We start from the raw sequence: 25,441 nt of genomic DNA, 5'->3' as shown, positions 1-25,441 counted from the left end.
AGAAACACAGGCCAGAACCACCTTTGTTTTTACTGGAAAGTCTCACATTTTTTAAAAGATGAGTTATGCAACAAAAATATATACGGGAAACGTTATTTCTTTTACAAATGAGAAAGTAAATTAAGATCCTACTGTGTACTTTGTTTAAGGTCAATGAGGAGAAAGATGGCTTATATAAACAACGTTTATTTCAGAAATGAACCTCCTCTCCAGTGTTTATTTTGAAACTTTATCTGATTAGCAGAAAAAATGCAAAAAGGACACAGAAATCTATTCAGTATTGTAAAGTGTTGTAAGATGCCTGAGTTTTTCGTACAGTTTTAAAACAATATGTTATTAAAATGTGGTCACATTTCATCTTAATTCTCTGGAATGATGATGCATAGCTAATCAGTTACGAAAATCTTATCGCTGGCAACAGTGCTAAGGAATTATAACATCTTGGGAACGTAATGAATAAGAACTTGTCCAAATCACCATGAGATAAGGTGAAAGAATAATAAAATAGCAGACAAGCTGGCAAAGTAAGTTGTAGGAAACTCTGGCAAAGTCAATGAGTCTGGCTTAATGTGCCAATGTATGTCATAACAGCCATTCACAAATGCTGTTTACATGGATTGCATGCACGTATTCGCTATCAAATTAAAGCCTGCTCTAGTGGCTTTGCCAATGCTAAGGGAAAAGTAGCAAAAATCGAGGTGAATGCATACTAGAGATAAACAATTGAATGTCATAAACAGTGTGATAGTTTAGTGTACTTTTCAGGAGAAAAATAGCCCCTCGTGCATTCCAAGGGAACTACTCTATAGAAGGTGGATTGATATACCAAATAGTCAACAACATAAAGTGAGAGGGTGATTCTCTAGTTGAGCCAAACCCTTTCTATGTATATTTTAAAGAATTGGTAACAATCTACCTGCAACAATCTTGAAAGTAGATGCACTGTAAAGTCAGATCTAAAATCCCTTACCCCAGTCTCTGAAGAACAATTGATTAAACAAATAGTATATTTGCCCTTTTTAAACAATATTCTATAAATCTAAGCATTTTCTGAACTGCATATGCTATGTTTTCTCTTATGCAGATGTGCTGTTGATCTCCACCCCAGAGATGAAAATATAAACTTGACAATACTTTGTCCGGATCTAAATGCAAAAAACAGGTCCTCTGCAAGAATCATACAGATATTAAGGGGCAAAGACTATGGTAAGTTCTTTAAGTGTTGTTTATCACTTTTAGACTCAAGGGGCTCTTTAACAGAGTATGTTTCATGAGTAGTTGTGTTCTGCACGAGGCTTAGGTCTGACTTACTCTTCATTTTCCAGAGATAATGCATGTTTGTTGACTCACCAGATTAAAACGCTTTTATCCCATGACAAAGCATGTGTTGCTCCTGAAATACTAGACTTTGGGACACATATATCTGTACTGAGCCAGAACTATTCATAAGAAAATCTTTGTGAATGAGGTCTGGGTCTGAGTAGCAAAACATCTTTCCAGTGCACAGCAACTTTCTCCTGGATTTTCTGGATGCTCAATACTGCAATTAATTCCATGCAGGCAGAAACTCCTCTCTGAAACATGGACACTTATATATCACTTTAATATGCTATAGTGGTACTTTGTTGTACGTTTTTAAAAATAGACTTAGAGAGTCAATACTCCAGGTAAGTTCTATGCCTCTACTTTGCCTCTACCTTCTCTGTGCCTGGTGTATAAGATAACTGCACTTTCATATGCAATATTGTATCATACAATACTTACTAGACATTACTGTAGATTAAACAAATTGGGTCTGATTCCCAAACAAAGCTTTTTCTGTAAATAGTTGTCTTTCTCGTGTTTTATGCGTGGATTACTCCAAAGGATCACCATTCAATACTATTGTTCCATGGAGTGAGTCAAACAGTAATGCATCATTTTTAGTTTGTAAAGTTAATGATAGCTTGGCACAGCAGACCAGACAATGCAACCATACCTTATTATGCCTAGCTTGGACAATTTGTCCTTCTTATAGCACTCACAAAGTAGTCATAACGTTGTTATTCTATTTTGATGTTTATAACTCTAAAGTGAAATTGTGTTGACCTAATGCGGTGGTAGTTCCTTTTTAGAAAGTGAACCGTCGCTCTTCGAGTTCAAGCCGCAGAGCAGCAGTAACATGGTTGGCGGATTTTTATATAGAGGCTGCCAGTCAGAAAGGCTGTATGGAAGCTATGTATTTGGAGACCGGAATGGGTAGGTGTGAAAATAATGGTCATGTGTCAATTAATCAATTGGAACAATCCATTGAATTTTGAAATCCTTACTATACTTTCTTGCTATCTAAGATGTTACTGTTGCATAATAACATATATAAACTTTAAGACAGCAGAAACATATCACATCATTGATGTCTGAACTTTACATTTATTGTGTTACATAGTTAATAGCAGACACATCAATAATTTTTCCACAACAGAGAGCACCATTGATGTTCTTCGGCCAGCATTAATAAAATATAAAGTAATTTCTCTTACCAATGTAAAATTAATTGCATCCTTTTTAGAATATATGTTCATAGCTTGCCTTGCGCGTTTCGAATACAGATATAGTAATTGAATTAAATTGACAAAGCATTGGAAATTCACGTATTAGGTTTCACAACGGTGAGAAGTACAAGCTCTTATGGATAACAACACAATCAACACATTAAGAGGGGCTGCATAGGGAAACGTTTTCATTTGATTGTTGACAAGTATGGATGCAGACAAATATTAATGGATGTGTTTGTTCATTAACTACAAGTATACTACAATACAGTCTGCCATAATTTCTGCAATTGATGTGGAAAGCATGGCCCAGGCTATTACAACTGAGTGCAAGAAAGATTACTAGAAGAAAATTAAAAAAAACAGTAAATGTTTAAGCATATTTAGAGATCGTTCATGACGCATGATGCAAGAACAAATTTTGCAAAAACAACACAAGCTTTAAATTATATTAAAGTTGTCTCTTGAAGAACTGGCTCTTTAGAATCCAAATTATACAATTGCTCTGAGAAATCTGCAGGCACCACAAGTTAACTCAGAGCTTTGAAATTGCATGGATTATTCAGATGCGTTGATTCTTAGCAAACTTGAGCCATAGAGCGTAATATCCTGAGGTCTGAAACATGACCTGCTAGTGCACGTATTCAGGCCCTCATTCAATGCTAAATTTGTAAAATGATATGGGCCTGGCCCAAAGTTTAGGTCAGAAGCCGGAGGCTGGCGCTATTGATTGTCAGGGTTGAAGAATACCAAGAATGTGCTGGCTTGATTTCACCTCAAGCCTATTTCATCCACCACTAAAATACCCTCTGCCCCTTTACGTCATTCTTATAGGTTCTTTTTCATCCTTGCCTCTTTCTTTGTCACAGTTGTTTGGTCTCTCTCTTCCTCCTCCTTTCCCCCTTTTATGTTTTTCACTGTTTTGCTCTGGATCAAAGTCTGATGAGGAAAATTAAGTCCCTAAAAACTGAGTGCCAGTGGGCCCCACTTGCAACCATTGTCTCAAATTAAGCACTGTTTAACATACACTGCTTTGTAACTCTTAAACCTCGAATAAGATACAACTATTCGAAGAAAATGTTGTGTGATTCTTGCATGAAAATTCACAAATAATTAACACTTAAGACAGGACGACAACTCTTTGAAAAAAGCTCTGCGAATCAGGCACTTTATGTCTATCTGGAAGTCAGGCTAGAAAACAATTCTGCTGTGAAACTTCATTTTGTTTGTAAGGTAGGAGCTTAATTAGTTTAGTGATAGCATTGCCTACATAAGGAATGCTTAGGCAATCCAAAAGTAGAATATCTTCTAGTATTATGGTGGAGCAATATTTTGATTGCATGAAGTGTTATTTTCCTTTCAGCACATTGCTGCCTATTTTTACTTTTTGTTGATTTGTGTTTTTCAACCAGAATGTTTTATCCATATTTCCCCTTAAGTTTGTATAATGCCCTAAGATTGACGAATGCCGGAGCTTCTGTTTCTTAGTTAACGTTACTTCTTTTCCCTAGTTGGTCTTTGTTTCAAATTCTATTGCAGTGTAACAAACAGGCACATTTGTAAACTGGCTAACAGACAAGTACAAATGCAGGATTTTGGATCCCTACGCTTGCCATGGCACTGAAAAAGAAATAATTTAATATAAATTTGACATTTGAGAGCTCCTCTCTAAAATAATCACTTGCCTGAGATGCCGCAAAAGACTAAGCCCAATTGCTTAATCCTATGTGCATTTGTGGACTATGATCTTCATACCTAAGATATCGGCAATCTCATTTCCTCCTTCTTTAATGCATGTTATTGAAAATCTGTTAATAGTGTTCATTGGACCAATGTTATTTCTTAGATGTCAGACTCTTTGAAGCTTGAAAAGGCGAATGGTACGTTATTGGCAACATCTAATACCAAGGATATGCATTCTCATTGCTCTGAATTTACATCTTTCCACAATGTTTCGTAATATGCATCTATTTAAAAAATAATGAATGTCTTCTTTTATGTCAAGGGCAATGGTACCCTTGGCATTGCAAGCGTTTTGGTCTCTTTTGTAGCCATTTCTGTGACTTAACTCGCAACAAATACATCTTTCACATCTAAATCCGAAAAGAAATGCTTTATTTTTCATAGTCTCAGTTGTCTACTTGGTTATTAGACCAGTGCTCATTTAGAGAAGCTGAACTTTATCTTTGGAGGTGCTTTTAAGTCTATGAGTGTCCCGCCTGAATCCTTTCAAACAGTATCTGTAAACCTCCTGAATGGATCTATATTAGCTTTGTTCCAGTTTGAACCCATTTTATTAAATTAAACGTCCTGGCTTGTCTCGACTCCAGAGTAGTTAGTAAAGCTTGAGATTTCTTTCCGTGCATATGCCTAAGAGTTCTGGAAATCACTAAATCCAAGAGAGGAACTCGGCTTCACCTGTAGTACCTACCTCATGATTGTTTCCTCACAACACCTAAAGTACATCCAGCATACATTGATGGAACATCTTGCAGGCATTGAACTTTAGATAAACAACGAGTTCAAGCTATATGTGGTTTTAAAACAACATCTCTTAGGTCATGGAAGTTGTCTTTCTTAAAGAAAATCCATTAGGTTTTAAAGGACTCTCACCCACCAACATAGTTGGTGGCATGCTTCATAATTGGGTTCCCAGCTAGGGGGCCAATTGCTCCTCGGTGTGCTTCAAAACCTGATTACAGCATGGCAGGATTTTTTGGGGGGGATAGGTGAACATAGTGAGTGCGAACCTTAAAACTACCCCCAGGATACTAAATCAAATTGCAGGTGAATATATATATATATATATTTTTTTTTTTTTTAAACAATTTTTATTGACAACACATTAGGATATTATTTTGCATAAATTCGTAACATAAATCACAGTGAGTAATAGTAGCTGTCATCATTAAAGTACATTCAATAAATCCAAATAGATAAATATAATCACAATCAACATCTCGTATAATTGATCAGCAAAAATTCAACAGAAATAATTATAATACACCATGAGTAATCCTTCTTACTACAACCCATCGATCCTATATACACAAAAATCAAGTAATACATTTCTTTATATAAATTAATCTATATCGCGACAATAGGACCCCAAATGTTTTCAATCTTAACCATAGCTCCTAATCCCCTAGTCTTAGCCAGAGCAGTTTCAAAGCCATATGTTTCTTTAATTATAGACCACCAATCACAGATAGTTGGCGGTATTATTGAGAAAGACCGTGCAACAGCTGGTTTATCAGCTTTATAGCCTAGCATAATTTCTACATCCGCTAGCATAGGGCCCACGGCAAGCTTACTAAAAAGCACTTGACCAATCTTCTGCCCATAGGTCCGCAACTCAGAGCATTCTATAAACATGTGAATAAGATCTGCAGCTTGAGTCCCACATTTAGGGCACTTAGTATTCACACTTTCACTATTAGCTCCTGCCCATTTGGCAATCCTCTCTGTTGTATAATACAGCATGCCAACTGTGCGAAATTGTTGTAGTCGTAAACTAACAGAGTGAACAGAGTCACTTATATCACCCAGAGCCTGAGTGATCATAACAGATGTTATGACTGTATTCAACACTTTGCTTCACCGTGTCGCTAATTTTGCAGAACCATCGACCTTGAAACTGGCCAACTGTTTGTACAAATTGCCAATGAGAGATCTAGTTTTCTCCCCATATAAGAGATCCCAAATAGGAGCATTGGTAATCACACTTGGATTTAAATTCTTCCCCAGATAATTAATTATCTGAAGATATTTAAATAGAAAGGTAGAAGGTAATTTATATTGTGATTGTAAAGCTTCAAATGATTTGATTCTTTGGCCGCTAACAATTCCCCCAAACATAAGATCCCATATTTAGGCCATAATCTACAGCTATAATCTTGAAATACTTCAGGAAACATTGGATTACCCCATAGTGGAAGCTTAGTGTGTATTTACGACAAGTTGCTTCTAACAGTCATAGCCCACCATATAAAGACACTATCTCTGACTGTCTTGAATTTAACACGTTTAAAATAATTTGGGTCATTAATGCGGTATAAGAAAAATAAACTATCATCCCCTAGTATCAATTTATATAAAGTATTTTGCTGATCAACCCCCAGGAGGCTACGGAAGCGCCCGGCGAACGCTGCCCAGAAGTACGTTCTGAAGTCAGATAAGCCCAAGCCACCTTGTTTATAAGGTGACTTAACCCCCTGCCTGCTGGGGTTATTCCCCTGCTGTGCTGGGGGGCGGGGTGGGGAGGGGGGCACGCACAGCGCCTCGATGCTCATGACGAGCTGAGCTCGTCATGAGCCACGATGCTCCGGTGCTCATGATGAGCTGAGCTCGTCACGACCACGCCCGTTTAATGGAATGCTCAGCACAGCAGGGGAATTAGCCCAGCGTGTGAGCGTCTACGGGCCATGACGAGCTCAGCTCGTCATGAGCACCGGAGCACCGTGGCTCATGACGAGCTCAGCTCGTCATGAGCATGGGAGGGGTTAAGCAGATCAATGGCGCGTCGAGCCTTCTTGAAGCCCCAAATAAAACTACTCAGCACACCATCTAATTTTTTTAAACAAATGTTAGAAAGACGTAAAGGGGTAGATCTAAACAAATTTTAAAAAATTGGAAGTATGTTCATCTTTATTAGATTGAATCTGCCCAGAAGCCATGTAGGAAGTTTGATCCATGTTTAGGTCTCGCTTACAGCATTGCTTTAGCAATGCTTGTTTGGCGAGATTATAGTAAGGCTTTCAAAAGTCTACCCAAACTGCGGATTAGTTACAGTGCATGTGAGCCAGGCGTGTACACAACACCAGCCACATCGCACATCATTTGTCTGAGCCTTGGCATCAGACTTCAAAGGAATCCGCTCCCCTGCCCCGCATCAGACTTCAAAGGAATGCGCTCCCCCGCCCCGCCACAGCAATGCAGAGAGCTTGTTAAGTAAACATTCTCCTAAATGCATTGCACCTTTCTTCAAAGGTACTGCAGTGTTTTTAAATAAACGTTCTCCTAAATGCATTGCAGCTTTCTTCAAAAAACGTTCGCTCAAATGTATTGCAGCGTTCTTAAATAAACTTTCACAGGCATTGCAACATTTTAAATTAAATGTTTTCTCAAATCTATTTGCAGAGTTCCTAAATAAACTTTCTCTCAAATGTATTGCAGCGATTGCAGCGTTTTAAAATAAACTTTTTTCTGTTTACCTCTCTTGTTTCATTCTTCACTCCTTTTTTTCTTCTTTCATCCTTCCTGTTCTCCACTCACCTCATTTTCTCCCTCTTCTCTGTATCTTAGTCTCTGTCAGTCTCCCTTTCTCTCCATCTATAATTTTCCTTCCTCAAAAAAAGGAAGTGGGACAGATGGCAGAAGGGCACCAAAATGAGTGGACAGAAGGCAGAAGGGCACCAAAAACAAGGGGAAAAAACGAGTGGAACACAGGACAGAAAGGGACAAAACAAGTGGGACAGAGGGCAGAAGGGCACCAAAAACGAGTGGGACAGAGGGCAGAAGGGCACCAAAAATGAGTAGGACAGAGGGCAGAAGGGCACCAAAAACAAGGGAAAAGCGAGTGGAACACAGAAAGGAAAGGGACAAAACGAGTGGGACAAAGGGCAGAAGGGCACCAAAAACGAGTGGGACAGAGGGCAGAAGGGCACCAAAAACAAGGGAAAAACGAGTGGAACGTAGGACAGAAGGGGACAAAACGAGTGGGACAGAGGGCAGAAGGGCACCAAAAACGAGTGGGACAGAGGGCAGATAGGCAAAAAAACGAGCGGGACAGAGGGCACAAGGGCACCAAAAACGAGTGGGACAGATGGCAGAATGGCACGAAAAACGAGTGGGACAGAGTGCAGAAAGGCACAAGCAACGAGTGGGACAGAGGGCAGAAGGGCACCAAAAATGAGTGGGACAGAGGGCAGAAGGGCACCAAAACGAGTGGGACAGAGGGCAGAAAGGCAAAAAAACGAGTGGGACAGAGGGCAAAAGGTCACCAAAAACGAGTGGGAAAGAGGGCAGAATGGCACCAAAAACGAGTGGGACAGAGAGCAGAAAGGCACAAATAACGAGTGGAACAGAGGGCAGAAAGGCAAAAAAAACGAGCGGGACAGAGGGCAAAAGGGCACCAAAAACGAGTGGGACAGATGGCAGAATGGCACCAAAAACGAGTGGGACAGAGGGCAGAAGGGCACCAAAAATGAGTGGGACATAGGGCAGAAGGGCACCGAAAACAAGTGGGACAGAGGGCAGAAGGGCACCAAAACAAGTGGCACCGAAAACAAGTGGGACAGAGGGCAGAAGGGCACCAAAAACGAGTGGGACAGAGGGCAGAAAGGCAAAAAATCGAGTGGGACAGAGGGCAAAAGGGGACCAAAAACGAGTGGGACAGAGGGCAGAATGGCACCAAAAACGAGTGGGACAGAGAGCAGAAAGGCACAAATAACGAGTGGGACAGAGGGCAGAAAGGCAAAAAGACGAGTGGGACAGAGGGCAAAAGGGCACCAAAAACGAGTGGGACAGATGGCAGAATGGCACCAAAAAGGAGTGGGACAGAGGGCAGAAGGCCACCAAAAACGAGTGGGACAGAGGGCAGAAGGGCACAAAAAACGAGTGGGACAGAGGGCAGAAGGGCACCAAAAACAAGTGGCATTTGGCACCGCAGACTCGCGCGGTTTGGTACCTGGCACACATAGCCATGGTTGCAGTGCACAGAGACCCTCCTCTGCCGCACACAGAGGAGAAAAATTAGAGGGAACATTGTCCACCACCACGATGTCCACCACCACCACAAGGCCACTACCACGTCCACCACCACGTCTACCTCCACCACCACCACATCCACTACAACCACCCTGTCCATAACCACGTCCACCACCAAGTCCACCACCACATCCACCACTACATCCACCACCACTTAAAGAACCACCACCACGTCCACCACCACAACATCCACCACGTCCACGACCACCACGTCCACCAGCACCACGTCCACCACCACCGCGTCCACCACCATCACGTCCACACCACCATGTCCACCACCAACACCACACCATCCACCACCACACCCACAACCACCTCCACAACCACCACCACCACTATGTCCGCCACCACTACATCCACAACCACCATGTCCACCACCACCATGTCCACCACTACCACGTCCACCACGTCCACCACCACCACATCCACCACCACCACATCCACCACCACAGCCACCACCATGTCCACCCTGAGGCCACCTCACTCTATCTATCTATCGCCCTCACGCTATCTATCTTTCGGCCTCACTCTATCTATCTATCGCCCTCACTTCTATCTATCGCCCTCCCTCTATCTATCTATCGCCCTCCCTCTATCTATCTATAGCCCTCACTCTATCTATCTATCGCACACACTCTATCTATCTATCGGATCACCACATCATCACTCAGCACCACCACAGCATCACTCAGGGGCACCACAACATCACTATGCGGTACCACAGCATCACTGAATGCCACAGAATCACTCGTCGCCACCACAATATCACTCAGCGCCACCACAGCATCAATCTGTGCAACCATTCAACAACAACTGGTTCAAATATGTTCTCTCAATGTTTCAAGCTTTATTACAAATGTCACAAAAAGATGCAAGAGCAAGAGAGCCACCAGGTTCACCGACGAGCTGCAGACTTCCAAACGCGCCTCCCGGAAACTGGAGAAGATATGGCTCCACGAACGCACTCCGGACAACCACGCAGCCCACAAGGACGCCACTCGCAGACATCACCACCTCATCAGAATAGCCAAGTGATCCTCCTTCAAAGACCGCCTGGATAACAACGCACACAACAGCAAAGAGCTCTTCAGCATAGTAAAGGAACTCTCCAACCCCAGCGCCAACGCCAACGACATACCGCCCTCACAAGAACTGTGCAACTCACTAGCCATCTTCTTCCACTGCAAGATCGCTGACATCCATGACAGCTTCAACACCATGACCGCCCGACTACGCCAGACCCCACCTCCCCTGTTAACACCACCAGCGCCAACCGCCTGACCTCCTGGTCCAAGGTCAACGACGAGACAAGCAAGGTCATGAACTTCATCCACTCAGGATCTCCATCAGACCCATGCCCACACCACGTATTCAACAAAGCAGATGCTGCCATCGAACCCCAACTACGGAAGGTCATCAACATCTCCTTCGAAAACAGCGACAATCCCGGAAAGCTGGAAACACGCCAAAATCAACGCCCTCCTCATGAAGCCCAAGGCGGACCCCAAGGACCTCAAGAAGTTCCGGCCCATCTCTCTGCTCCCGTTCCCGGCGAAGGTCATCGAGAAAATCGTCAACATGCAACTGGCCCGCCACCTGGAAGACAACAACATCTTGGACCCGTCCCAGTCCGGGTTCAGATGAAACCACAGCAGCGAGACAGCCCACATCGCTGCCACAGACGACATCAGGCACCAACTAGACAATGGCGAAACATCAGCCCTCATCCTCCTGGACCTGTCAGCTGCCTTTGACACGGTCTGCCATCGCACTCCAAAGACACGCCTCCTAGAAGCCGGAATCCAAGAGAAGGCCCTTGACTGGACCACGTCCTTCCTCTCCGGCAGAACCCAGAGCGTCCGCCTCCCGCCTTCCGATCCGAGGTCACCAACATCATCTGTGGCATCCCCCAGGGCTCCTCCCTCAGCCCGACGCTGTTCAATGTCTACATGGCCCCCCTCGCACAAGTGGCCTGCCAACACGACCTCAACATCATCTCCTACGCCAACAACACCCAGCTCATCCTCTCCCTCACCAAGGACCCGCACACCGCCAAAACCAACCTCCACGAGAGAATGAAGGCCGTCGCCGACTGGATGAAGAACAGCCGTCTGAAGCTGAACTCAGACAAGACGGAGGTACTCATCCTCGGACCCACCCCCTCAGCCTGGAACGACTCCTGGTGGCCGACCACACTGGGAACAGCACCGACACCCACTGACCATGCACGTAACCTAGGATTCATACTCGACTCCTCCCTCTCCATGTCTAAACAGGTCAACACTGTCTCCTCCTCCTGCTACAATACCCTCCGTAGGATCTACAAGTGGATCCCGACCGAAACAAGAAGACTGGTGACACAGGCCCTCGTCAGCAGCAGACTGGACTACGGCAAAGCACTCTACGCAGGAATCCCAGCCAAACACCTACGACGACTACAACGCATCCAAAACGCCTCCAGCCGACTGATCGTCAATGTCCCCCGCCGCAGCCACATCACCCCCCACCTGCGAGACCTACACTGGCTCCCTGTCGACAAGAGGATCACCTGCAAGCTCCTCACCCACGCACACAAAGCACTCCACAACGCCGGACCAGCTTACCTGAACAGCAGATTCAGCTTCTACACCCCCACCCGCCAGCTCCGCTCCGCCAGCCTCGCCCTCGCCGCTGTCCCCCGCATCCAACGAACAACCTCCGACGGCAGATCCTTCTCCTACCTCGCTTCCAAGACCTGGAACACCCTCCCTACCCACCTACGGCAGACCCAAGACCTACTCGCCTTCAGAAGACTCCTCAAGACTGGCTCTTCGAGCAGTAGCGGCACCCCCTCCCTCCTCCGCGCCTTGAGACCCTCACGGGTAAGTAGCGCACTTTACAAGTACTCTGATTGATTGATTGATTGATTGATGTTAATATTTCACTTCTGTTCTTGTATTTTCGTCACAATAAAATACAGTGAACATAATCTTCACAAAAGTTATTTACAAAAGTTTAAGCTATTGCCATTATAAATTACAACAGCTTTTATTTAAGTATTAAGTATTACAAAAAAATAAAAGCCATTGTTATTTGTAATATCAATACATCTAAGTCACATAAATGCAACACATATTGCATTACAAATGCTATAGGTGTCACATTTACGAAAGTTAAAACTATTGACATTGTAAATGGCAAAGCTATTAATTTCGCTATTTTCAAAAACAACACATAAATAAAAAATGTGTCATTTACAATACCAATAGCTCAAACTTTCCTAATGCGAGACCTATTGCATTGCAAATGCTTGTTTTAGAATTGCCATAGTTTCCTCAAATAAAGGAGTGTAATTTAAGGATATTATTTGGTCCACTTTGGCAGAGATCTTAACCCCCAAATATGTAGCTGTTGAACATCTCCCCGGAATTAGACGGCTAGATTTAAAATAATAAGGACTTGGGTTTTACTAATATTTATTTTATACCCTGATACTAATCCAAATTTGGTTGCAGCTCTCTCAATAACTGGGACAGCTTCTCCAGGGTTAGTGGAAAAAATTGCCAAATCATCAGCGTATGCTGTTACCTTCAGCTCATTAAAGGTGGTCCTTAATGGTTTAATCTGCATATTAGTTTTTAAAGCACATATAAACGGCTCGATGTAGAGGGCAAATAATAACGGGGAGAAAGGGCACCCCTGCCTTGTCCCACAAGAAATGTCAAATGGGTTCGAATATGAACCAAAGTATGAAATCTTAGCTGTAGGTTTATAATATAGAGCACACACCCACTGCCTAAACTTATCGCCAAGGCCAAATGCACTTAGTGTAGCCCATAAAAATTCCCAACCTACTTTATCAAAGGCCTTTTCGGGATTTAAAAGGATCATCCCCAGACCCACCCCCTCTTTCTCCGCATAGTTGAATGCACCAATGACCACGTGGACTTGGGCTGTAGTGTTTCTAGCTGGTATAAAACCATGTTGGATGTCGGACACTAGCAGGAGAATATTTTATTAAAGAGTCCCGAGGGCAGGGTTGAAATCAATAGCATACATGAAAGAGGAAAAATGATTTCACACATCCCAAGGAAGTGAAGTGGTCTACAAGTTTCTGCCAAACAATCTAGTGTCAATTGGCTTTCTTCAGGACCAGTGGTACTTGGCCCTGAATGGACCCTGTTAAATGAGAACGCAATGGCTCCTGTGGAATGGTAAGGAATGTTTCTAATATAATTACGCACAATGGCTATGCAAAGGGTTGGAGGGATGTCAGAAAGAAAGCTAACTGCACACATGCAAGGTTTAGTCAATTAGTGAAATTATTTATATCGAAATCAAGTAAATAACACAATACATACATGAGTGTTTAGGTAGACAAATATGTCGTGGGGTCATCGTACCATCAGAGAGAAGGACGCTCCTCTGTTCCAAGGTCACCGGCGGAGCAAAAAGGTTTTATCAGCACGCAACCAGCGCATACTGCCTCAATTGAATACACAGAATCTTCAGCTGATTCATTATCATCACCACCTTCAAGCGACCCCGCGCTCCCCCGGCCGGGTCCCCTTTGAGTTTCTTTATTTAAACTATTTTTACGGTGCCACTGCGTCTCATCACCAGGAAGGATAGGCCCCCCTTCAGGTGTCCCTCCGCTGCCAGGTACTGAAGAGACCCAATATCCCACCTGGGTTGAAACGCCGTCGGCAGTTTAAAGAGACGAACCAAAAATCAGCCTTTTTTGATTGTTTAAAGAATTGAGGCTCACATGATTATAATTTCCATGGTTGCTGAAATGTTCTAAAATTGAAACCTTACTCATATGTCACTTTTAATGTCACTTTTTAGCTTAGGTTCAATTGTACTTTCACTGGGACACCAGACACCATTGTCTAATGTTTAGCCTTTGTACAAACATATTTGTCTACCTAAACACTCATGTGTGTATTGTGTTATTTACTTGATTTATTTACAAATAATTCCACTAATTGACTAAACCTTGCATGTGTGCAGTTAGCTTTCTTTCTGACATCCCTCCAACCCTTTGCCTAGCCATTGTGCATAATTCTATTAGAAATATTCCTTACCATTCCACAGGAGCCATTGTTTTCTCAAATAGCCTTCATACCCCGGCTCCCAGTGAATAGGGTCTCCTTGTTTCCTTTGTCCTGAATGGACACTGAGCAGGTATCATGTACACATACACCCTAAAGTGTGCATAAGTGCAAAGTGGCTTCGGAACTTACGATTTCCACCTACAACCGAATTTCTGCAAGAGAAAAGGAGACAAAACATACATGTAACCATGACTTGCATTGGACACTTGATGGTGGTTGCAGATTTTGGTATAGCTTGTGATTTGTCCTGCTCCCATAAAACAGTGCCATTTGTATAAAGGTCTGGTGATCGTGCATGCTGTGAATGCTGTCCTTTAGTGTAATCTGAGCACTCATACTATTCATGGCCCCCAATGGAAGGGGTTTTGTGTTAATGAATGTCACATCGCATTATTTCTAACTGCAAGCATTCAAATAGCTATGTAAAGATTACCACAAGCTTTGGGGTTCTTTATGCTCAAACTAATCACATATGAGTTCAGGTAACTGTGAGCTTTTCATCGTTGAGTTCTACATGCGATCATGAAGCCAAGCAGAAAACTGAGACTCCGGGCTAAAAAACACCCCCTGGATGTTCTGGGTTACGTGGTTACACTATATGTACATACTAGTGGATAAAACCTACTTTAGTTACGGTAATTTAGCGTAACATGGATCCTGACGGGAGGCGGTGCCTGTAGTCACGGGCTGACGGGAAAAAGGTGAACTTTAATCATCTAAATATAGTCAGTGGCACCAAAAAGGGCAGAAGTTTGTTTCATGTGGCAGATGCAGCAATAGGATCATGGTGCATCTCCATGCCCGAGCCATCGTGCTACTAACCATTCAATGCATATGAGACTTGATGAAAAATGGGATGTATTGGTATCAGAAGGTTCACATGTGCATGCTACCTTTGAATCCGATGATAACTTAGAAATATTTGTTGAATATGTTACTTCCACAAGAAAATGTTCTCCCCTTGCCTGTTTTTTCTCCTATATCAAGCTAGTAATAATTAATTTTCATATTTTTTGACGACAGGTATTTTTTCACATTTAATCAACATCCGGTGACAAAAGTATGGCAAGAGAAACCGCTAACTCTCGGAAGTAGTGGTTCGTGCAGAGGCTTCTTCTCAGGTCACGTATTGGGATTTGGCGAAGATGAATTAGGTATATCACAAACCATTTGCCATTAATATAACATTTGCTTTATATAATAATGTACCGCATGTGGTTCATAGTGCATCTACTGCAACATACAGATTTCTGAGCTGTTCTTTGTTCATTGCTCTTTCAAATTTCCAGCTCATGATGGAAAAGTTAGCAACACTAAAATTACGTGGACAAGAAGGCATATGATCTTTTGGCTTCTTGTACATGGAGCAATTATTGTTTACTCTTAAGTGTCCAATCTTAAAGATGAGCACTTAAATAGTTTGCAAAGCTGGGTACAGACCAACCAAATACATAAGGGATGACACAAGCCACGTAAATTACTTAAAACTGTAAATTTAATGTAAAGTGCCCAGGAAGCAAGTGAATGAGAAAGGCATAGGAGGCTAGACAGCCCACAGAAAATGAAAAGTTGTTTGGACGGTATAGAAGAAATATTGAGAAGTAAAATGGTAGCAACATCTAAAATAAGTGCAAGCATTGGCAAAGACAATAGGTCTCCCTTGCAATTTGAGTAACGACTAATCATTAAAAATTCCTGACACCAAATGGATTAATGTTAATAAACTACAGTCTCTTTGGAGAATCTGAATGTGCTACCCTTCAAACTGCTGAAAATCCTGTAAGCTCCCCATTAGATTCCAAGACCAGAGGAAATGGTCCTAGTTCTATCCTCTTAGTAACTCTATTGTCAATGATTTGTCCTTTCCCTCCATTTCCTATACTTTGTGCCCACCATTCAAAGTTTACAAAAAATTATGGACATGGTAAGAGTTATTTTAATATACTCCATTTGTTTATTTGTGAGAGGGATTCACAACTTCATTGAGATCAAAGTATTCTGTCCAGGGCCACACCGCTAAATGAGGTAATGACTTATTATTTGATTTTTACACTTTAGAAGGTAATTGCTCCAGTTTGTTGTTTACATAAACTCCATGTTGTCTACTCACCATAGACATATTTGTTTATTCTTAACAACAAAGTGGACATCACATTTTCATTCTAATGTAATTCAATCAGTCCACACAGACCAGGAAATATCTCAGTCTCGCTTATTTCAAAAAGATTATATACAGGTGAAACAACACCTTGGTCTCATGTTGGTGGACCGTTCATCCTACATATCAAAGCATAACTGCATAGCATGAATGCCAAGTGTGCTCTTAGGCTTTGCATCCCTTAGTCTAGTGATGTACACTGATGATTGCTGTATGTTACTCATTAAAAATAAAACATACATACCATGCCTGCTCCAAAGACCTCCATCTCTCTTTGGATTGCCTCATTTACTAGCACATCCAATGGACTCCCATTTCCTCTCGCGATGCTTAGTCATACCGTCCACGCAACAGCAGCACCTGTGATTCTTCAAAAACATTTTTCTAAACTATGTAGAGAAACTGTGTGACCCACAGCATAAGGTTGCTATAATTATTACCCTCTAGATGTCAGCTCAGTAGCATATACTTTAGTTGGCCAATTGATACTTTGTATTCAATTCACTTGATACAAATTTTCCCTGTAGTTTATGTATTTCTTTTCTTTTGTTATATTTTATAGTGTGACCTAGATCCACATAACAAGGTTGCCTGAGTGCCGACATAATGTAGGCAAATGCATTCTTTAGCATAAATAGTAAGATATTCGTTTTAAAATGTGCATCTGCCTGATACAGAAAGACTGGACCTTACATAAGGGGCACCCGGTGGTTGGGCCCTGGTTAATAGTTCGACATAGTATTTTATTTAGTTATTTATGCCTTGTGACAAAGCAGTGGAACTGATTGTTGTCATATGGTTCTCCTGGTTCTTACAGGGTTTATAGAGGAGTAGATTATTTTATATTTTGGTTCGGGGGGCATTTAGTATGACCCCTGGAAGATATTTAAGAAGGGAGCTTAGGGGGAATTGGACATTCAACATCCTCGATACATTTCCAAGGAAGCATTGTTTCAGCATCCATTTTTTTCAGGGAATTTCGTAGGGCATAGGAATATTTTACCTTTGAAAAGTCTATTTCCATCAGAGACTTTAAGTTTGTTGACTGGTTATTTTTTATATCAAGGGGTGAAGAGGTTTGTATAGAAAACAAATCTTATAGATGTTGTTAGACCTGGAATTCTTGGCGTGGTTTTCTCCCTAACGGTTTGCCTCCAATCCTCCTGTTTTGCTGACTTTAGAGCTCTGTGCACTTTACCACTGCGAACCAGTGTGAACATGCTTGTGCTCTCTCCTTAAAACATGGTAGAATTGGCTTATACCCAGTTAGCATATTTGATTCACTTTTAACTCCCTGGTTAAGTTGCACAATCTGTGCCCAGGGTCTATAAATTAAATGCTGCTACTGGGCCTGCACCATTGATTGTGCCACTCACTTAAGCAGCCCTTTAAACAAGTCTCAAGTCTGGCATTGCAGCCTGTTTGTGCAGTTTTAAACTGCTATTTCTACCTGGCAAAGTAAACCTTTTGCCAGGCCTAAGCCTTGCTTTTTGATACATTGATACATATAAGTCACCCCTAAGGTAGGCCCTGAACAGCCCAAATGGCAGGGTGCAGTGTATTAAAAAAGTGGGACAAACACTCTTTTAGTTTTACTCGTCCTGGTAGTGAAAAACTCTAATATTCGTTTTTTCTCTTCTGCAAGGGCTACATTTCCCACAGGTTAACATTTGAGTTACCTTGTGTACATCTAATAAGTGATTTTTTTCTAAAAGGAAGCAGGTGACTAGTTCATGTTTGGTGTCTTTGGAATTGTAGTGAAAAATCCTCTCTTATGGGTAAGTCAGATTTTAAGTAAAATGTGTTAGTGCCTGCAGCCTGTCTCTGGGTTACATGACTGGGTATAGCTGACAGTTGAGATTTGTGTATTCCTCCTAGACAGCCACAGACAATGGAGAGATTAGGTGTGCCTGGATGGGCCATCACTGGCATGATGGGAGGGTAGACCTGGGCACAGCCCTACTTACACTTAAATAGGCTCTGTCCTGCCTCCACACAAAGGGCTGCATATCCCCTGTTGTTAGTCTGGAGCCGGGACAAGGAAGGCTGGATGCCTGAGATTTCAACGGGAAACCTCTAGAACCTTCTCCCACTTCAAGATATAAATATTGGACACCAGACACCAAGTCCTTAGTGCACTTCTGTACATGTGGATTTTCTGTCATGAAGAAGGTCTGCTGAAAGGACTGCCACTCTGCTGATCTGCTACTCTTTATGACTGATGCCATGCTATGCTGACCTGCTGCCCTCTTGCCTGGTTGAGAAGTACTGAACCTGCATCTGTTGAACCCATTCCCACAGACTGACTTCAACGGCTAGTTCTCTGGCCTCCTGACTAGAGCTTCAGGGGCAGAAGGCTCCATCCACTTTCAACCCAGCACCTGGACTCCACCATATGTGAGTCCTACCCTGCCAAGTGGTGCCACCCCAATCTAGGACCTTTGGAAGTGGGCCTAAAGGTGCTCTGCCAGCTCATCCAGAAGGACCAATGCATTTTCTCTGCTCTGTGGAGCAATTCCGAAACAGAACTGACTCTGCTATGAGGGTTCTCCCAGTGCAAGCACTCTGCACCAACCTTTCAGGCCGCATCGGAACTGCCTCTGTGCGAAGCTTTACTGATGCAGGCCCTCGCATCTCAAATCTCACATCAATGGCTGCCATTGACAACGATGCACGTTCTCGCATTTCAGCTTTTCAGCTCTTTGGAACCGACGCATCACCTTGACCGTGCTCCGCATCCTCGACTCTGGAATTCGTATCGGAAGCCCTCTTTAACAAGATCCTTAATGATGATGCAGGACCTCACTTCGCAGCTCTTCAAAACCGACGCATCTTCTCGGCTGTATGATGCATCCTCTGTGCTGGTCCTTGCAACTCTCCACAACCAGAATTTGATGTACACTTGTCCGGCCAGTCTCACTGGGTCCCTGTAGCCATCACGCGCTCTATCGTAGTCAGCCTGAATTTATTAGTTTGTCCCGGTCCGTCACGACCAGATATCCACAGTTGGCAGTTTGTACTTTTTGGCACTATTTTCATTGAAATCTTTAAACTTGCATATATCTGGTTGTACTGATTGAATTTTTGTGATGTATTCTTGTTTTATGTATTACAAATTACTTTCTTTTTCTGAATTGGTATGGGATTTGCCTTGGGTTGTGTTTTCACTTTAATACTGTTTGAAGTGCTGCATAAAACCTTTACACATAGCCTCTAAGTTAAGACTGACTGTTCTGTGTCAAGCTAGCTAAGGGTTCAGCACAGGTTAATTTGGGGTTTGCCTGTGCCTCAACCTGACAAGGATTGTACTTGCAGCTTGAGTAGAGTTTAACCGTCCTAAACCTATAACCCAATTTCTCACAGATGCTACAAGGCTCAGAAGAAGCCATTTCATGGGGGTGAGAATCCAGGTGATAGGGTCATACCTTTTAGTGAAATACCAAAAACGATCCAATGAATAAAAAAAAATGCTTTTAGTTCTCAGAGGAAGATCCATTAATGGTGCATTTCCGCAATCAACTCATTAAATGACTAGTGAGCAGCAAGTGGCAGATCAATGACCTAATGTTTACTTGTAGTCTTAGCTGAAGTCTCTGATGAATCAGTAGATGGCCAATTAAAAGACCCCTCATAGTAGATGTGTGTAAATAATATTCTGCTATAGCTAACAAAATAGTTAGAAAAATTAAGACTTTTTAAAAACAATGAATAACATCACACAGTAGCCAAATGTTTTGCTGCCCCAGAAGAAAGCCAGTTTTGTATTGCATTTTCTTACCAAATGAACGTGTGAGTAGCTACTTTTGGATATTGCCAAATACATGCAGCCTTAATTAACAGTATGCCGAATAGCTTTAAGTCATAGCCACAGAAACTTCACATTCAGCAACACAGTAATTGTGGTTATGTAGTATTAACCGCTGCTCTGATTCACAAAGCATTTTGCAACTACATGTAATTTAGATGTGCAAAAAAAGCATTTTGCAAAACTAAATTCTGCATCCTCATTCATTGAATCATCTTAGTGAGGTTCCGATTAAATTACATCCAACTGATGTTGGGCTATCCAAGTAATGTCCACTCTGTAGGGGATTTGCCATTATGTCCTTTTGATAAATTGTCACCTCAAACAATTTTACATATCTTTTTCTTTTGTAGATGTTATCATGTCCAGAGGAAAAGATTCATTTTGCTCCTTTTGCGTAAATATAATTTTAGACAATGCCTGGTACCTCTGTATATTATTCAACAGTTAGCAGGTCCTTTTGTATGTTATTCCCTGGTATAATGGTAATGGTCCTCCCTGAAGAGTAGGAGAATACAACCTGACATATAAAACTTTGTTTGTTTATGAATTAGTGTCATAATGATTTTTACTGTGACAGAGTAATGTTATCTGAAATGTATTTTTTTATGTGGGAGGTTTTTTAAATTGTCATAATTTCTGATATGTTTTTAGCTTTGTTTTTATCTGTATTAACATTATTTGATGTTTATATTTGATGTACTTTATATGCTATAGAATTATAGCAAATTAAAGATTATTTGATTTGATTTGATTCATGATTGGTGGGATTTTGCACTTGTAATGTCCACTAATTAATGAGACAATCTGAAAGCATTGTGGATGGGCTGCATCAGCTATCTTAGGTATTCATATAAGTAGGATTGTGAGCATTCCTTGGGGGGCACTCAGCAGAGTAGGTTAACATCCACAAGCTTGTTGGCTTGTTGGTATTCTCAGACCTCTTGCAGGTAGTTTTCCACTCTGTAAACAACAATACATTTGATCCTGCCAAAGCTAGGCACGAGAGCTTTTACAAGGGGAAAACATTGATGGGATATTCTTATACCTAATGAGGATGTACAGGGAAGGGTTTTCTCTATAAGGAGAACCTAATCCTTTGGAGGAAATGAGTTAGATATGCTAATGTATATGCGTGTTTAATTTTTCCACCTGGCACAAGTTCTGCATATGTATGTTTTATTCACCATGCACCGCAGTACACGAGGTTAGCATACATTTCATGAACAATTGCTGGTATTTCTTGTAAATAATTTAAAAGTCACAATTCTGCTTCATATTCAGAAGGACTACAAATAATAAACCGTGACATGGAATGAACCCCACGCTTCTGAGTGTTATTCAAAATGGGAAAACAAACAGATTGAATAAAATGAATTGAATGAACGAAAACATGGTTAAAATGAAATGATATAAATTGAAGAAGATAAGATGATTGAAAATAAAACTTAATTCATTGGATTTAATCCAAACATTGGCTGTGCAACTTTTGTGGATCCGAAACTGGACCCATCGTACTTGCTCATATTCAGAAGTAACATTTATGGCGATGATTAGAGCTTAGTATAATGAGCGAATTAATTTAGCTTTTGCAAAAAATCGAGTTCCTAATGCCAGAATTGGACTACTAATATGATTTCTCCTTGTACGGATTATGCACAAATCTATGGCTTTGTCTTTGAAAGAATTTGAGAATATTAGTTTCTCTTGTAGGTTTTGTAAAACGAATTCGTATAATATTAAGCGTGAACAACAATTCCGTTTGTGACCCTATTTCTCTGCATTGGTCTTTTTCAACAGGTGAGGTCTATGTTTTAACAAGCAGTAAAAGCATGACACAGTCTCACAGTGGGAAGCTATACAAGATTATTGACCCAAAAAGGTAAATTTACCTGACCTCGTGCAGAGAACTGTACATATCCCTTTCTTTAAATACGGTAAATTAAGCAGATGTACAGTCGGAGCGTGAAATGTTTCTATGAGTGTGAAACATCTGCATTCTATTGTTCCAGTTTACAACTGTGCGCATGCCCCATCATGCAGTGTAGTCAATAATAAATGCTACTGTACAGCAATTAGTAATTCTCATTGAGGAAGGTACTGTTGATTGGTAAACACCTTGTCCATGAGGCCCAGCAGACATAGCACGTTTAAAGTTTATGGTGAAACTTTGTCAGCAGTTGACCAATTTGTTTCTCACTTCTTAACGATCGCTGTTTTATATACGTTAACATTATTTTCGTTTTTTTGTCGCCAAGTACGTTTTTTCTGTTTCTTGTGGGTATAAAGACAAAATAAGTATATCTTAAAAGGAGAAAACTGTGAGGAGCATGCGCGCGTTTCCGTAATGACCCGTACCACTTTCTTCCCCTCACCCTAAATGCCCGGTTCCACAAGAGAAGCATTTATAAGCAATGAAACTGGCAGGTCACACAAACATTGCTAGGGGACAGGGTGACCAAGGGGCAAAGGTCAGGAGGAGACATAGCACGGCGTCCCATACAATAACACCGCACTTCACATTTGCGGCCACGCTAGGCCCGCGCTGGACACGTCACCGTGCAAAGGCCTGACCTGGAGCCTCGCGCGCGGGATGCCTTGCGTTCCAAATTCGTAGAGGTGCAGCTGGATATATAAGCCTCCAGGGTTCTGCCATCTCCCCATGCAAAGCTGTGAAGTTAAGATAGATGCTTGTCACGCGGCTCTTTTATTCTTCTCTTGATGGAATAGCGCCTCCTGCCTAAGAGATTGAAATAACAGATATTGGGGGATATTTATCTTCTAGGAAAATATTCTTGTGTACAGTACCTGAATGTGTTCATTGATGTGGCGATGTCTGGTTGCCAGCTGATGTTTTTCTAGTAATAACAGATGACTTTAGATAGCTAAAGTCTGTTAGTAGTCTATGGGTGGTCTGGCCCACGCCTGATTTATACGTATTTTTTAGTTTTAAGTTTTTGGACGAAGCATTGACGAAGTGTACGTTCTTAGTACGTAGCACTACTTCATGTGTTAAGCATTTTGTGCTAATTTAATAAAGATCCTATTAAACAAACCTTGTGGTGATAGCCAGTGTCATGTGTAGGTACCATGTTAGCCAGACAGATAGACAGACGCGCAAGTACCATGTTAGCCAGACAGATAGATGCGCACGCAAACACACACACTCTTTCTGTCTCTTCCTCACCATCGTTTTCGCTCTCTCTCTATCTGCCAAAAACCCACTCACTTTAGAGTCTCTCATTTTCTGGTGTTAGTTGTTGAATGGCAACATTTAGCCCAAATGTGTCTGTTTCTCCTTTAAGCATTGCATGTATCTCACATGTAGATGCTATGATCCTTTGGTTTTTAAGTTAAACTTTTGACGGCTGGTGATTTAGGTCTGGCAAAAGGAAGCAGTACATGGTGCTTCCTCGTGATGAGTCTGTCAGAACTACCACCAGCCTGGGTGTCAATCACATCTGAGAGCATTGGATTGAGGCAAAAGGAACAAGCACTGGCAAAGCCAATAGGTTTTGCCTATGCAAGATCTATTGGCTCCGTCAATGCTGGTATTAATATCGTTTTGGAGTATTCAATGGAACAGTACATTTTGAGATTACAATGTTTTTTGCTAGTAAGGATTTGTTAAATCAAGAGAGAATGGGAGGAGGAGATAGTGGTTTAAAAGTAGTGGGGAGTTGTTAAAAACAATGACGGCAGGGAGTGGTGGGTCAACACAACTAACACATGTCGAAGTTGAGCTGCTGACCTTGGAACTGGGGAACCAGGTTGGAGTCTCGGCGTCCGCTCACCATCCTATGTTCCTGGGTATATCACTTAATTTCCCGGTGTTTAATAGAAAACAAAAATAAAAGTGTCAATGTAATGTAAATGGTACTCATGTAAAGCACCCCTATTCCTTCATGGACACAAGGGAGGAAGCAAGAGGTGGCTGAAACTTTTCTTAGAGCTGTAAATAATATGTACCACTGTTACACAATCTATGTTACTCGGGTTACCAATCTCCAGAAGATGGAAGGCTGAGGATGCCCTGCTGGGTTTGGGATTTGGGACCTTAATGTAACCCTATAAGTCAGCAGCTAAATTCAGCCCACTGAGCCGCCCAACACGTTTTTAAAGCGGTATGCCCTACACGCTACTCAGTTTACCAATCTCCAGAATATGGAAGGCTGAGCAATGCCTAATGGGATTGGGATTTGTGACCTTAACTTAACCCCATAATCAGCAGCGAAGTTCAGCTCACTGAGCCACCGAGCTTGTTTTGAAAGCGGGATGCCCTGCATACAATAGTCACCCACATATAGTGCCAGGCTAACAGGCCTCTCTCTTTCTCACCCGAAAGGCCATCACTGTGCTGAAACACTATGCACAAAAGTGGTCCCCGGTCCCAGTAATTACCAAAGCAGCAGCATCGCTTCCGTACCTTCACATTACCTATACAAACTTTCCCATGCATTGATCAGGCAGAAACGGGGAGCTGACAGCACCTAGTCAAGGAAAGTTACTTACAGGGGTTTAGCTTCCAGTGGGGGTGTTTGGGGTGTTACACCCCCCTGAGAAATGAATTTTATTTAAAATAGTTGGGTACAGGTGCTTTCAGTCGGGCGTGGTGAGGTGTCTGTCAGAATTCAACTGGAATTTTTACACACACTGACAAAAAAGCACACACATACTCTCTCTCTGTTTCAAAATACGTCGAAAATGTGGCTTATTTCACAAAATAATGTGTTTTCGCTCACTTAGTACCCTTACCAATCCACATTCCTTTCCCTTCCCACAGCCCCTTAAGCCCCTCTTGTGCACCCTGCTTGTCGCATAGTGTATTTTAGCTTTATGTGCCAACGTGATTGTTGGGAAATCTGCAGTTCACTCCCCAATTCTTACTGACCAAGCTATGCCCCTGTTCACTTACAAAATACTTTTACCCCTTCACTGAAGTGTTAACAATAAGCATTTAATTAATAAAGGTGGCTCCTCGCTCGTCTCCAGACAGAGCAAGGAAGCTTTAAACAGACATTGAGCACTAGCTCCCCTTCAAAGACCTCTACCGCACAGCCACATTATAACAAAACAAAGCAAA

General features: G+C 42.0%; 1 protein-coding gene across 2 annotated transcripts in view; it reads left to right on the top strand.

The window, feature by feature from the left end:
- HHIP (hedgehog interacting protein) overlaps nucleotides 1-25,441 on the top strand; it is a 234,793-nt gene that overhangs the window by 169,071 nt on the left and 40,281 nt on the right. For both annotated transcript variants that reach the window (XM_086962253.1, XM_086962252.1), the window contains exons 8-11: nucleotides 1,085-1,206; nucleotides 2,115-2,238; nucleotides 15,419-15,549; nucleotides 22,159-22,240. In XM_086962253.1, coding sequence (XP_086818379.1) covers nucleotides 1,085-1,206; nucleotides 2,115-2,238; nucleotides 15,419-15,549; nucleotides 22,159-22,240 — 459 coding nt within the window. The remainder of the gene's footprint in view (nucleotides 1-1,084; nucleotides 1,207-2,114; nucleotides 2,239-15,418; nucleotides 15,550-22,158; nucleotides 22,241-25,441) is intronic.

The sequence above is a fragment of the Lissotriton vulgaris genome, chromosome 3_1, assembly GCF_964263255.1.
Source record: "Lissotriton vulgaris chromosome 3_1, aLisVul1.2, whole genome shotgun sequence".
Taxonomy (NCBI): domain Eukaryota; kingdom Metazoa; phylum Chordata; class Amphibia; order Caudata; family Salamandridae; genus Lissotriton; species Lissotriton vulgaris.
The sequence above is the reverse complement of the archived record's forward strand: the minus strand, read 5'-3'. Positions and strand labels throughout refer to the sequence as shown.